The sequence below is a fragment of the Lepidochelys kempii genome, chromosome 2 (assembly GCF_965140285.1).
Source record: "Lepidochelys kempii isolate rLepKem1 chromosome 2, rLepKem1.hap1, whole genome shotgun sequence".
In the NCBI taxonomy this organism is placed as follows: domain Eukaryota; kingdom Metazoa; phylum Chordata; order Testudines; family Cheloniidae; genus Lepidochelys; species Lepidochelys kempii.
Genome location: NC_136381.1, coordinates 24,789,276 through 24,804,643, shown reverse-complemented (window position 1 = coordinate 24,804,643; position 15,368 = coordinate 24,789,276). Strand labels below are relative to the sequence as shown.

The window sequence follows — 15,368 nt, the reverse complement described above, 5'->3', positions numbered from 1 at the left end:
CTACAAGTCCACTCAGTCCTACTTCTTATTCAGCCAATCGTTAAGAAAAACAAGTTTGTTTACATTTATGAGAGATACTGCTGCCGGCTTCTTATTTACAATGTCATATGAAAGTTAGAACAGGCATTCGCATGGCACTGTTGTAGCCGGCATCACAAGATATTTAGGTGTCAGATGTGCTAAAGATTCATATGACTCTTCATGCTTCGGCCATTGTTCCATAGGACATGCTTCCATGCTGATGATGCTTGTTAAAAAAATAATGTGTTAATTATATTTGTGACTGAATTGCTTGGGGGAGAATTGTATGTCTCCTGCTCTGTTTTAGCTGCATTCTGCCATATATTTCATGTTGTTGCAGTCTCAGATGATGACCCAGCACATATTGTTCATTTTAAGAACACTTTCCCTGCAAATTTGACAAAATGCAAAAAAGGTACCAATGTGAGATTTCTAAAGATAACTAGAGTGCTCGGCTCAAGATTTAAGAATCTGAAGTGCCTTCCAAAATCTGAGTGGGACGAGGTGTGGAGCATGCTTACAGAAGTCTTAAAAGAGCAACACTCCAATGCGGAAACCACAGAACCCAAACCACCAAAAAAGGAAATCAACCTTTTGCTGGTGGCATCTGAGTCAAATGATGAAAATGAACATGCGTCGGTCCGCTCTGCTTTGGATCGTTATCGAGCAGAACCCATCATCAGCATGGACGCATGTCCTCTGGAATGGTGATTGAAGCATGAAGGGACATACGAATCTTTAGCACATCTGACACCTAAATATCTTGCGACACTGGCTACAACAGTGCCATTCGAATGCCTGTTCTCACTTTCAGGCGAAATTGTAAACAAGAAGCAGGCAGCATTATCTTCTGCAAATGTAAACAAATGTGTTTGTCTGAGCGATTGGCTGAACAAGAAGTAGGACTGATTGGACTTGTAGGCTCTAAAGTTTTACATGGTTTTATTTTTGAATGCAGGTTTTTTTGGTACCTAATTCTACATTTGTAAGTTCAACGTTCATGATAAAGAGATTGCACTAAAGTACTTGTATTAGGTGAATTGAAAAATACTATTTCTTTTGTTTTTTACAGTGCAAATATTTGTAATAAAAATAAATATAAATGAGCACTGTACACTTCGTATTCTGTGTTGTAATTGAAATCAATATATTTGAAAATGTAAAAAACATCCAAAATATTTAAATACATGGTATTCTATTATTAACAGTGCGATTACTCGTGATTAATTTTTTAAACCATGCGATTAATTGTGATTAATTTTTTAAATCTCTTGACAGCCCTAAAGATTATGTCATGTGATTAAATCTCCAGGAATACGTCCAACCAAAATTGGCAACCCTATATTACCCCGACCTGTCACATCTTGTCTCAGACACCAGTCCTGTAACCACAACACACGGGCAGACCACTGAGCTTGCATGGAGTACCACTGAAGTCCACAGGGCTTCATGCTGGCACACGTGTCTGCCAACATAGATCCAGTTGCAGGATCAGGGCCATAGGGTTATAAAATCTTTGGGACCGGGACTATCTCTTACTATGTGTTTGAATAATAGCACAGTGATGCCTCAGTTCCAATTGAGTTCTCTTGGCATTACTTAAATACATGTTATTTTTATTATGATAATGACTTTGCAATTGGATAGAAAATATTTTAATGCTTTAAAATTTTTCGTGGAGATTCTTACCTCAGCAAAGCAAATCTAAGCTGCTAACTTTGAAATAGCAGGTTACTGCAAAGCTCTGCAGTTTGTCCCTGTAACACCCCACACTTGTAAACTTAAAGAAATTTTAAATGAAGCAAGAGAGAGCATTTTCACTATTCTGTTACTTAATTTTTCACTAGTCTGTTACAGTAATTTACACTTTACTGCTTAGATATTGTAATATCTCCACTGGTTATGCATGCATGCTAGCAAAATGGTGTTTCTTTGTTCTATATCCACTCATTCCTTGAAGTTCCAGGAAGCGTGACACTGAAATCTCATCTCATATCAGGTTCCCTAAAGATCTGTATGAGGAAATGATCAATAAAAGGCCCTCTGAGGAACTTTAACTTCAGTTTATTATCCGTCATATTAATCTATGGAAACGGAGAGAATTTTGCATGTTTATGGTACAGTCATCTAACAGCTGTAGTTGCAAGCTGAAGATATGTGAGGATTATTATTTTTTGTAATATTAAATCATAGTTAGTTTGTAACCCAGGCTCCCAAAAAACTCATAAAATAAGTAGGAAGGCCCCACCTCTTTCATTTTGTAACTCCCATCGAGACAGCAATACAATATTAGCTATTTGTGTGGAGGATTAACAGTAAGTAAAACAAATGAGACCATACCACGTTTCATAAGTACATAAGTATGGCCATATTGGGTCAGACCAAAGGTCCATCTAGTCCGGTATCCTCTCTTTAGACAGTGGCCAATACCAGGTGCCCAGAGGGAATGAACAGAACAGGTAATCATCAAGTGATCCATCCCTGGTGCCCATTCCTGGCTTCTGGCAAACAGAGGCTAGGGACACCATCCCTGCCCATCTTGGCTAATAGCCACTGATGGGTCTATCCTCCATGAATTTATCTAGTTCTTTTTTGAACCCTGTTATGGTCTTGGCCTTCACAAGATCCTCAGGCAAAATGTTCCACAGATTGACTGTGCGTTGTGTGAAGAAATACTTCCTTTCATTTGTTTAAAACCTGCTGCGTATTAATTTCATTTGGTGGCTCCTGGTTCTTGTGTTATGAGAAGGAGTAAATTTCTTATTTACTTTCTCCATTTGATGCTTATTAACTTTTTCCATTCAATGTTTCATTTCCATTTGATGCACATTATCATTTTAAGACTACATTGCACAGGAAATATTTTAAAAGGAATAAACCTTACCGATAAGTTTTACTTTAGAATATACAGCAGGTAAAACAAGTGTCAGTCATTCAGCCTCCAAAGATTGCATTAAGCCACAAGAGACCATGTTTTTGCTGTAACTCTGTTTTAAATCAACAGGACTATTATACTGAAGCCAGAACTATAATCCAGTGAAACTCGATACAGTTTTGGAAAGCTGCAGAAGGCATTAGAAAATACTTTGGGGGGTTGAGAAAGAGATCACTTTTTCATCTTTAGACAGAGTCAAAATCTGTATTGTAAACATTTTAAATGATAGTTAAGAAATAGCTTTGGGTGGGCTGATGCGTTACCCTTTTCAGCCAAGTTTCTTAAACTGATAAGGACTTGTCTACATGAACTTTTAGTTTGTGGCAACTTGGGGTATGAATGTACCTCAACTAGCTTGCCATGCACTAACTGTCCTGTGAACTCTGTTGACACACACTAACACTTAGCACACTTTGATCTACCCTGATTTGAATTGGGACTAGATTAATACACACTAATGAACTGTTAGTGCATGTCATCAGGGTCTGCAGGGACAGTCAGTACTCAGCAGGCTAGTGCAAAGTAGATTGCCATAAATTAAATGTTTGTGTAGACCACTTTAACTATGTGGTTCTGTGCAGTCCTATGCTGGTATAGTCAAAGTCGCACAACTCCCTGATGTGGATGCAGTTATACCAATATAAATGTGCTTATACCAGTTGTAGCTTATTCCCATATGGGAAAGGAAATAAACTATATGAGTATAAGGCACCTTTATACTGGTATGTCTGCATGCACATTAGAGGTTGTACTGTTATTATTTTGGTTAAAATCATAATCCTAACTGCCATAGTTATACTGGTACAAGATCTTTGTGTTCACCAGGCCTAATATGGCAAGTGAGAAATCTAGCAAGCAACATGCTAGCCCGTTTGTTAAGCCCCTTGTCAGCAACTGTCATGCAATATTTCAGTCAACATTTCAGAAATTGAACAACAATATTTTTTAGAAACTGGATGACAGCAGAATAATAGCTCCCTTGTTTAAAATGGTTAGGTTCCCCCCCCCCCAGGGGCTTTCTCCCCCTCCCCTTTGTTTCTTTAATAAAAAATGAAGGCAGTGGTCTTGTCCATCTTGTGACTTCTTGACAAAGCACATACTGTCTAGGCATATTATCATCAAAACTCCAGTAGAATCATCATCCCACTTTGCTGACTGTCCAGGCTACCAGCAAGGCTGAATTCCAGGTGTCCACATCCTGGAATGCACTGGAGTTTGCGGGGGGTGAGATAGGGAGAGAGATCTAGCCTGACGTTAGAGATGTCTACTGCAGGTTCCTGTAATGGCACACAGGGTCTGAAGAGTGAAGATGAAATAGGGTGACTAGAATTCATAATGTATAGGGACAGTCCTGATTTATATAGGTTCTTATTACCCCTGTCAAGGTTTCTTCTCCACTCTGAACTCTAGGGTACAGATATGGGGACCTGTATGAAAGACCCCCTAAGCTTATTCTTACCAACTTAGGTTAAAAACTTCCTCAAGGTACAAACTTTGCCTTGTCCTTGAACCCTATGCTACCACCACCAAGCATGTTAAACAAAGAACAGGGAAAGAACCCACTTGGAGACGTCTTCCTCCCCAAATATTCCCCCAAACCCTACACCCCCTTTCCTGGGGAAGGCTTGATAAAAATCCTCACCAATTTGCATAGGTGAACACAGACCCAAACCCTTGGATCTTAAGAACAATGAAAAAGCAATCAGGATCTTAAAAGAAGAATTTTAATTATCGAAAAAGTAAAAGAATCACCTCTGTAAAATCAGGATGGTAAATACCTTACAGGGTACTCAGATTCAAAACATAGAGAATCCCCCTAGGCAAAACCTTAAGTTATAAAAAGACACAAAAACAGGAATATACATTCCATTCAGCACAGCTTATTTACCAGCCATTTAAACAAAAGGAAATCTAACACATTTCTAGCTGGATTACTTACTAACAAGTTCTAATACTCCATTCCTGTTCTGTTCCCGGCAAAAGCATCACACAGACAGACAGATCCTTTGTTCCTCCCACCTCCAGCTTTGAAAGTATCTTGTCTCCTCATTGGTCATTTTGGTCAGGTGCCAGCGAGGTTGTCTTAGCTTCTTAACCCTTTACAGGTGAAAGGGTTTTGCCTCTGGCCAGGAGGGATTTTATAGTTCTGTATACAGAAAGGTGGTTACCCTTCCCTTTATATTTATGACAACCCCCACCCCCTGTCCCGATTTTTCACACTTGCTGTCTGGTCACCCTAAGATGAAATCACAGAGGCCATACTGTTCATAAGATTTGAGAGCCACATTAATACATTAATACTGTAGCCCATGAAAGCTTATGTTCGCATAAATTTGTTCGTCTCTAAGGTTGCCACAAGTACTCCTGTTCTTTTTTATTAATACTTTGGATTTTTATAGAACCTTTCAGTAAATAATATAAAATAAAATATAAAAATACTGTACAAAACAACAGCCCCATGAGATACTCATTTTGCTGAAAGGGATATTGAGGCACAGAAGTTAAGTGACTTAGCTAAAGTCACAAAGAATCAGTGGCAGAAACAGTAATATAAATGAGGTACCCTATTTCCCAGTTCTCTGTTCTAATTATTATATCACATTGCCTCCCTAAACCACAACAGATTAGAATATAAACATCTTTCACAGTTAAAGTGGGTTTAATGTGCACTCATTATCAGTTATGAATAAGGTAAATTCACGATGAAAGTATCCTTTTCATGAGACATTCCTGTGACAATTATTTTACTTACAGTAAAAAAACAAACAAACCGTAATGCAATACCTTTAAAAAACATTGATACAAAAACTATAAACATTATGACTTTATAAAATACTTTGAGTTGACTCAGAGGTGGCTGCATTTCTCTGCAGAATGAATAACATTGTCTTTTTCTTTCAATCCACAGTTCTGGCCTTTTTAGCATGCATGAATGGCATGGCCTCCTCCTTTCTGGGTGATTCTGTCTGACTCTTTTAAGTGTTAACTACATCTGGTCAGATATTTTGCATCCGAACATTGTTTGATAGTGGCCATTTTTCATTGAAAATTTTCATTTTGTTTGATTAAAAAACCAAAAATAAATAAATTTATAACTGAAAACGTTTCACTTCCTCAAATTGGTCAGTTTTTCGATGAAAATCTGAAAAATGTTTTCAGGGAATTTAAAAAAAAAATGAGTTTTTCTAAAAATTTCCTGCAAAAAAAATAAATAACTGGCACTTTCTGACTAACGCTAGTGCTAAGTGACTTTAACTCTCATTGATAATAGGTACTTAGCATCTCACAGAATTGGTCTCTTAGAGTGAAATCTTTGCCATTGACTTCAGTGGGATTAGGATTTCACTTTTAGGCCCTGATTCTATGCCCGTAGGCAAACACGTATGCATGTGTTTAATTTGACTGCTATTAGTGCTATTGATTTCAACAGCACTAATCAGGGCTTTAGCCTGTAGACTGCTTGGGTTCAGAGTCTTATTGTCCTATAGATTTGTAAAGCACCATGTGAATCATGGTATTATATGAAAAATTGAATGATAGGAGTAGTTAAAAATTCCACATTTTTGAAAGATCCTGCCGTTTCCAGTGATATTCCTGACATCTATAATTAGAAATTAACCTTTTAGTGGTGGAATCCTTCAAAACTATAGAACTCTTATGTGTGCCAAATATAACTCTTGTCTGTTTTCATACAAAAAAAATTATTCCTATGGATAAAAAGGCCCAGGGAGGGAGAAGCATAAGCATAACAGTCTTATCATTCTGGTTTGCTTTGGCTGGTTCTGGTAAAGTTCAGTATCCAACACCATAGTGTCTAAATGCCTGAGTCTCCATAGTTATCGGAATTGAGCTGATTGCTGCTATCCTCTGTTATTTCTTCTTTGACTTTCCAGTGTAGGGCCTGATCTAATGCCCACAGAAGTCAATGGAAAGACTCAGTGAGTTTTAAATCGGGTTCTTAGGTACTTAGCATCTGGTTGAATAGTCAGTCAGGCGCCTGCCTCATTACCTATCCCTTTTCATCTTTTCAGACATAAGAAGCAAGTGAGTTAAACGGGGAATTAACTCCTTGCATATTGGTATATTTGAACTCTTTCAGTGAGGTATTATTATTATTTTATTTTTCATTTATTTACTCTTTATTTATTGGCAGGGTATCAGCAGATGTGAAAAAATGTATGAATTTTACCCACTGGAGAAATGAACCGATTGAGTAGAATACAGTGTCAATATTGTAGCATCTGCTACCACAAAGAGAAGCCTAAGTCCACCGCAATTGTAATACACCCCTTTTCTTTTCTCTGTAGGTCTGTCAGTTTGTGGTTTCTGTGAATGGACTCAATGTTCTCCATGTGGACTACAGGACAGTGAGCAATCTCATTCTGACTGGCCCTCGAACTATTGTCATGGAAGTGATGGAGGAATTAGACTCCTGAGAAGGAAATTTCCTCGCTGGAAGCTGTGAATAGAAATAGAAGAATCAGTGCAAAGCCAAACAACACAAGGGGGCGAAACCTTGCCTTGTCTAACTAGATTATTTTGTCTTTCAGGTGCTTTCCCCTTCAGTTTAACAATCGTAGCTGTGATTCATATGCTAAGAAGTGAACAGTATATACCATCATGTTATCATTTAGGACCTGATCCTGCAAACTGTTCTGCTGAAGACAAGGACCAGGTCTTTAGTTGTCAATCCAGCTGTATCTGTTGGGATGGTATCCTGCTTAAAAGGCTGCAAGTAACTTCCCTTGCCATTCAACCATGTGATCACAATACTTGAAAAGAGGAATGTTTGGTAAGGACTTTCAATATGGTTGGCATGGCATATGAATGTTAGTGTACTCCCCTCCGTGTAATACAGGTGTGTCCAAAGTGCGGCCCCAGGAGAGCAGCTGCCTGCTTCTGCTCCCTCTCTCTAATCATAGAGCAAAGAGAAAGGTGATCAACTTCAGGCGTTTATTGTCAGGGAATTCAAACAAGTAGCAGACAACATTAAAATTCGTAGATATGAAAAAAGTGTGTGCCTTTCTGTGGAATGCACTGATTTTCCAGAGCTGGGTAGCCCTATAAAAACCTGCAGCAATTGTTCTACGAAGGAAAATACAAGAACACAGAAATGTTATGGAGGTGTGCATTAATTTTTCATTTTGAAAATATGGCCTTTGAAAACCAGACCTCTTATCTAGATGTCTAAGTACAGATTTAGGAGCCCAAGTTTGAAAATTTTGGGTCTATATACCTTCTGTCTAAACTACATGTGGCTCTTAGTCTCCTGGTAACTTGTCGATGTGGTTCTTTTCACAAAGCTTGGCTATCCCTGATATCAGAAGAATGATAACATGTTAGAGAGCCGAAGTCAGAGAATCACAATGTTAGCATTAGCATTGAAATATTTAGTAGCTCGGATATGGTACAGTACACTTCAAATTGAAGCAATGCACTTGAATGTGTCTTTGATTATCAGCATTTTCAAACCATTAAATGCTTGAAAACTACAGATGCATCACATAATTTACATCTGATGCATTAATAACATGTTGTATTTAACTGACTCTTCCTCATTTTAAAACCAAGCAGGAATTTTTGTTGATGAACTTGTGAAAAAATATTTTTAAAATGTATAGCTGAATGATATACTTTACTGAATCTAAATTGCTTCTCAACTCTGTGATATCTGGCGTGCCATAGGTCTCTCAAACTGAGATTAATTGAATGTATACAGTCTTGTTCACAAAACATAAATATGTATATCTATAGATTGTAGGCATTCTGGTACTGTTCAGTTTATATACAGTAATACTTTTTAAATTAAAAAAATGAATGCTTGACCTTCAGTGCGAGAATACCCAAAAGAATTAACTACCTATTTTTGGTATTTTTCCCTACTAAGAGCGTTGACTATGTTTATATTAAGGAATTGGCCTCATCACACATTCTTCTTGCAGTATGATTTTCACTCACTCAGATATTTGCACAGGCTTGATCAAAGGAGTGGTAAGACTTTGAGATTATATGAGCTTGCAACGTCAAAAGTGAAATTGTATGTTTGCGTATTTTCTAAGCATGGCCAAAAAACTGTATTTTATGACTTACTCACAATAAAAATTCCTCATAATTCCTTCATGTTTACCAGTGCAAGAAGATCTTAAATGCAGCTGAGAATACCATCCCTGTACTAACCCTGTATAAAAGCCTTTTTTGGGGGGGAGGGGGGAATTCTTTTAATGTGTCACTTTGTATCACAGTTGCTTATCCCTTATATTAACATAGCTGAAGAATGCTTGTACACATCTAGCACCCCCAGCAGACCTCACTAATGTATTGGTAGTTCCATAATGCTAAGTGCAACTAAAATAAATAGGTTGCTGCAAAAGGGTTCAAACATACTAAAATTTCCATACTGCATAATGTTATGTGATATGGCATTAATGTAGAGAGCATTTAGGGCTTTGGTCAGCTTCAGATGAACTTGATTAAAAGGAGTAAGATAAAGTCCCAGAGAAATTGCTAGTGTGCTATAATAGCTGCGATTCAGTGTATATAGGAAGGGTAATGCTTCCCCAAATACTTCTAATTTGTTATATCCTTTACTTCTCTTTAAATCTAACTTCTAAATATTAGGATGGGTTAATTATTAAAATACAAAGGGTTCTTTTACAGACAATGACTAGCATTTTGTTAATATCAGCATGGGACTTGTATTTTATGTCTCTTGATGTAGTTAATATGTTGCTACCACTTCCCTGTATCCTCCAGGCAATTATGAAACTGGTTCAGAATTTAGTTTCATAATGAAATACAGAGAGCTCTTGAGACCTTAGCAAGAAGTGAATGCAGTGGGGAGGAAGGGGAGCTTTGTGCATATCATTATAGAATACGGCATTTTGATTCATGAGATACATTCGTTTCTGTTGCAATTTGAATGCCCTTACTTGCCTGCCATTTAATGGCAATCTCCATATTGTTTTCTTAGCTTGATTTGTGATCCAGATTTGAATAACTTCTTTCCCTCTTCTTCGTTGCTGAGATGTTTAAAATTATCTACATATTTGAGCTGTGCAATTTCTTAAAGTTATTTGTGAGATTTTTAAAATCATAACTGTGATATGTATCATCTCAGATTAGAATGTGATCTAGCTTCACACTGTGATGTGTTTCACATCGCACTCCCCGTCAGTACCTGGCCTGTGCTGGGGAAGCTAATGATCCAACCAGCAGACCAAATTCGCTGATGAATCCTGGTCACGTGCCACCTGAGACACGTTGCGCAATTGCGCATACTTTAAGAAAAAGACTTACACTGAGTGACATCCTGGCCCCATTGAAGTCAATGGCAAACTCACATTGACTTCAGTGGGGCCAGGATTTCACCCATTATATAAAACCTTTCTCCATGTGACGCATCATTGAAATTGATGGGATTATGGAACTGGCAAACATGAGTAAGACTAGCACAGTCTGGCCCACAGCAACTAACATAGAAAAGACAGAGGGGCAGATTGTCACTTGGTATAAACTGCTGTAGCTCAATTGAAGTCAATGGAAGGGAATGGAGCAGAGACAATTTATGCCAGCTGAGGATCAGCCCCATTGTATCCAGCAGTGATGCTCAATATCGTCAGTTACTAGGGAAACTTCATAAGCCTTACTGTGAAATACTGAGATATCTCATGCAAACACAAATTTGCCCAACGAGCTAAAATGAAGGTCTTATAAATCTTGTGCAATTTAGGGTATTGCTACACTACAAAGTTAGGTCAATTTTATAGAAGTTGATCTTTAGAAATCGATTTTATACAGTCAATTGTGTATGTCCCCACTAAGCGCATTAAGTTGGCGGAGTGCGTCCTCACTACCGTGGCTAGCGTCAACTTACAGAGCAGTGCACTGTGCGTAGCTATCCCACAGTTCCTGCAGTCTCCACTGCCCATTGGAATTCCGGGTTAAGCTCCCAATGCCTGATGGGGCAAAAACATTGTTGAGGGTGGTTTTGGGTACATGTCGTCAGTCATCCCTCCCTCCCTCCATGAAAGCAACGCAGACAATCGTTTCGCGCCTTTTTTTCTGGGTTACCCGTGCAGACACCATACCACAGCAAGCATGGAGCCCGCTCAGCTCACCGCTGCTGTTGTGAGCATTGTAAACACCTCGCGCATTATTCTGGAATATGTGCAGAACCGGGCTAAGAGACGCCAGCATGAGGACGATTGTGATGAAGACATGGACACAGACTTTCCTGAAAGCATGGGCTGTGGCAATTGGGACATCATGGCGGCAGTGGGGCTGGTTGATACAGTGGAATGCAGATTCTGGGCCTGGCAAACAAGCACAGACTGGTGGGACCACATAGTGTTGCAGGTATGGGATGATTCACAGCGGCTGCGAAACTTTCACATGCGTAAGGCCACTTTCCTTGAACTTTGTGAGTTGCTTTCCCCTGCCCTGAAGAGCAGGAACACAAAGATGAGAGCTGCCCTGACAGTCGAGAAGCGAGTGGCTATAGCCCTGTGGAAGCTTGCAGTGCCTAACTGCTACTGGTCAGTCGGGAATCAGTTTGGAGTGGACAGGTCTACTGTGGGGACTGCTGTGATCCAAGTAGCCAATGTAATCACTGACGTTCTGCTATCAAGGGTAGTGACTCTGGGAAATGTGCAGGTCATACTGGATGTCTTTGCTGCAATGGGGTTCCCTAACTGTGGTGGGATGATAGACGGAACACATATCCGTATCTTGGCACCGGACCACCTTGTCAACCAATATATAAATTGCAAGGGGTACTTCTCAATGGTGCTGCAAGCACTGGTGGATCACAAGGGACGTTTCACCGACATCAACGTGGGATGGCCGGGAAAGTTGCATGACACTCACATCTTTAGGAACTCGGGTCTTCAAGCAGTTACAAGAAGGGACTTGCTTCCCAGACCAGAAAATTACCGTTGCGGATGTTGAAATGCCAATAGTTATCCTTGGGGTCCCAGCCTACCCCTTGCTCCCATGGTTCATGAAGCCATACAGAGGCACCCTGGACAGTAGTAAGGAGCAGTTCAACTATAGGCTGAGCAAGTGCAGAATGGTGGTAGAATATGCCTTTGGAGGTTTAAAAGCTTGCTGGCGCTGTTTGCTGACTAGGTTAGACCTCAGCGCAACCAGCATTCCCATTGTTATAGCTGCTTGCTGTGTGCTCCATAATATCTGTAAGAGTAAGGGGGAGGTGTTTATGGCAGGGTGGGAGGTTGAGACAAATCGCCTGGCGGCCGATTTTGAGCAGCCAGACACCAGGGCCGTTAGAAGAGCACAGCTAGGCGCCCTGATCATCAGAGTGGCTTTGATAACCAGTTTCATGACTGACCAGGCTACAGTGTAACAGGTGTATGGGTTTCTCCTTGCTGCAAACCTGCCCCCTTTGTTGATTTTAATTCCCTGTAAGCCAACCACCCTCCCGCCTTCGATCACAGCTGGCAAAGGAAATAAAGTAACTATTGTTTTGAAACCATGCATTATTTCTTTATTAATTAAAAAAAAAGTGAGATAACTGACAAGGTAGCCCAGGTGGGGTGGGGTGTGGGAGGAGGGAAGGACAAGGCCACATTGCTTATTGTAGCCACACTACAAATCAAAACTGAATGACAGCCTTCTGTTGCTTGGGCCATCCTCTGGAGTGGAGTGGCTGGGTGCCTGGAGCCTCCCCCCGGCACATTCTTGGGTGTCTGGGTGGGGAGGCTATGGAACATGGGAAGGAGGACAGGTGGTTATACAATGGATGCAGTGGGGGTTTATGCTCTTATTGGCTTTCCTGCAGCTCCACCAGACGCTTCATCATGTCCGTTTGCTCCCCCATTAGCCTCAGCATCGCCTCCTGCCTCTGCTGTTCGCGCTCACTTAATGCTTTCCTGGCCTCTGCCATTGAATGCCTCCATGCATTAAGCTGTGCCCTATCAGTGAGGGAGGACTGCATGAGCTCGGAAAACATGTCATCGCGACTGCGGTTTTTTTCGCCTTCTAATCTGCGATAACCTCAGGGACGGAGATGATAGGGGGAGCATAGAAACATTTGCACCTGGAGGGAGATTAAAAGGGAGAGTAAAATTTAAGTTGATTCACTTCTGGGAACAAAAGGGAGACTGTTTCACAGTGAATCAAGCAATTCACAGCACATGTGCTTTAGGTACAACGTAGCATTTTGCTTTTTATATTGAGCACCTGCCAGTATGGTGACACATCACACACAGCTGGGCAACAGAATTCGGTTTCCGGGCAGCCATGGTAAGCCTTTTGGTATGCAGGGTTGGCTTCTTCCGCCATCATAACATGTGGGAATGGTTTCAAACTGCAGCGCCATCCTTTCCCCTAGCAAGCAATGCTGGTTGGGTTTCACATTTAAAAGGAGGGGCTTCAGTTTTCAGGTGGATGCACAGCACACACCTCCCTCCACCCCACCGCATGGCTATTCTCTGGGATGATCCCTTTTAGTCAAGCACAAACAACCCAGCATGAATGAGGTCCTTTTACTGCTCGCTTACAAAAATTCCCCTATTTCAACCAGGTGGCCATGAATGATATCACTCTCCTGAGGCTAACACAGAAAGGTAAAGACCGAATGTTGCTTGAATGCGACCAGAACCATTTGCTGACATCCTTTGTGCTGCAGTGATTCCAGACTACTTGCTACTGGCTTGGCATGGTAAAGTGTCCTACCATGGAGGACGAAATAAGGCAGCCCTCCCCAGAAACCTGCAAAGGCTTTCAGAGTACCTCCAGGAAGCTTCACGGAGAGGTCCCTGGAGGATTCCCGCTCCATCCCCAGACATGTTAACAGACTTTTCCAGTAGCTGTACTGGCCACAAATGCATCCCAATTCTTCAGGGCAAATCAAACATTAAACACTGTTGCTTTTAAACCCTGTGCTGTAGTTACAAATGTGCACTCACCAGAGGTGCCTTCTCCAGCTTCAGGGTCAGGGATCCGCCTTGGGAGGGTATTGGCTCCAGGGTGATGAAAAGGTCCTGGCTGCCAGGGAGAACGGATTCACTGCTTGCCTGCTGCACATTCTCCTCCTCCTCTTCCTCATCCACAAAATCCTCTTCCCTGTTGCATGAGACTCCCCTTGCAGGTGTCCACGGACAGTGGTGAGGTAGTGGTAGGGTCCCCACCTAAAATGCCATGCAGCTGATCATAGAAGGGGCATGTATGGGGCTCTGACCCGGAGCGACCATTTGCCTCCTTTGTCTTTTGGTAGGCTTGCCTGAGCTCCTTAACTTTCACATGGCACTGCTGTGTGTCCCTGTTATAGCCTCTCTTCACCATTCCCTGTGTGATTTTGGCATATATATTAGCATTTCTTCTTTTTGATCGGAGTTTGGCCTGCACAGATTCTTCTCCCTATACAGCAATCAGATCCAGCGTCTCCTTTTCGGTCCATGCTGGAGCTTGTTTGCGATTCTGGGGGGACTGCATGGTCACCTGTGCTGCTGAGCTCGCCATGCTGACCAAACAGGAAATGAAATTCAAAATTTCCCAGGGCTTCTATTGTGTATCAGGCTAGTGCATCGGCGTTCAAAGGGCTGTCCAGAGCGGTCACATTGGAGCACTGTGGGATAGCTCCCGGAGACCAATACCGTCGAATTGCGTCTGCACTACCCCAAATTTGACCCAGCAAGGTCGATTTTAGCGATACTCCCCTCGCCGGGGAGGAGTACAGAAGTCGATTTTAAGAGCCCTTTAGGTCGACGGAACAGGGTTGGTTATGTAGACGCATTCTTTTTAAAATCCACCTAATGCGGCTAAATTCTACCTAACCCCGTAGTGCAGACCAGGGCTGAGTGTAGTAAACCTCAAAGATCTTGTGATGAACAGAAGTGTAAAATTAGTATGTACATATACATTCAGCAGGTCCTTTAGAGAAGGTCTTGATGGAATGTTAATATCTGTATAGTGTGCTAGGCAAATTATTAAAATAGTTGTTGAGCTAATTGGAGCATCAATTCAATATGCTGCCATACAGACAATGCTTCCATTCTCTCTGAGTACAATAGGTGTAATTTGTAGGTGTTACTTAAAGGGTCAGATTCTGATATGCTTACTTGTGTTGAATAACCCTTTATTGAGATCACTCATGGAGTAAAGCACTGTTCATAGAAGTGTATCTGAGTCTGACCTTAACTGTGTTAGGGCCCCATAGAAGTTAAAGGTCCAGTGCTCAGAACTGAAAAGAGTCAGCACTTGTGTAGAGCTATATCACAGGGACAACCGAGATACTAATGGGTCCATCCTATCACCTCTTTTTCCATGGAAACATATCTTCAAGGTTTCACTAGTAGAGATTCTTCCCATTCACTGGTACAGATTCCTGGACCCAAAGAAAGCAATTTGATGTTTAAGGGGAGAGTGGAATGGTGGCTGACCTCCTTCTCTATCC

At 41.1% G+C, this 15,368-nt stretch overlaps 1 protein-coding gene across 2 annotated transcripts in view; it reads left to right on the top strand.

Annotated features, from left to right (window-relative positions):
* DEPTOR (DEP domain containing MTOR interacting protein) overlaps positions 1-8,518 on the top strand; it is a 131,114-nt gene extending 122,596 nt beyond the window's left edge. Inside the window, exon 10 of one of the 2 annotated variants that reach the window (XM_073330244.2) lies at positions 7,264-8,518. In XM_073330244.2, coding sequence (XP_073186345.1) covers positions 7,264-7,392 — 129 coding nt within the window. In that variant the 3' untranslated portion in view covers positions 7,393-8,518. The remainder of the gene's footprint in view (positions 1-7,263) is intronic. The other variant, XM_073330243.2, reaches the window with a different exon arrangement.
* The last annotated feature ends 6,850 nt before the right edge of the window (positions 8,519-15,368 follow it).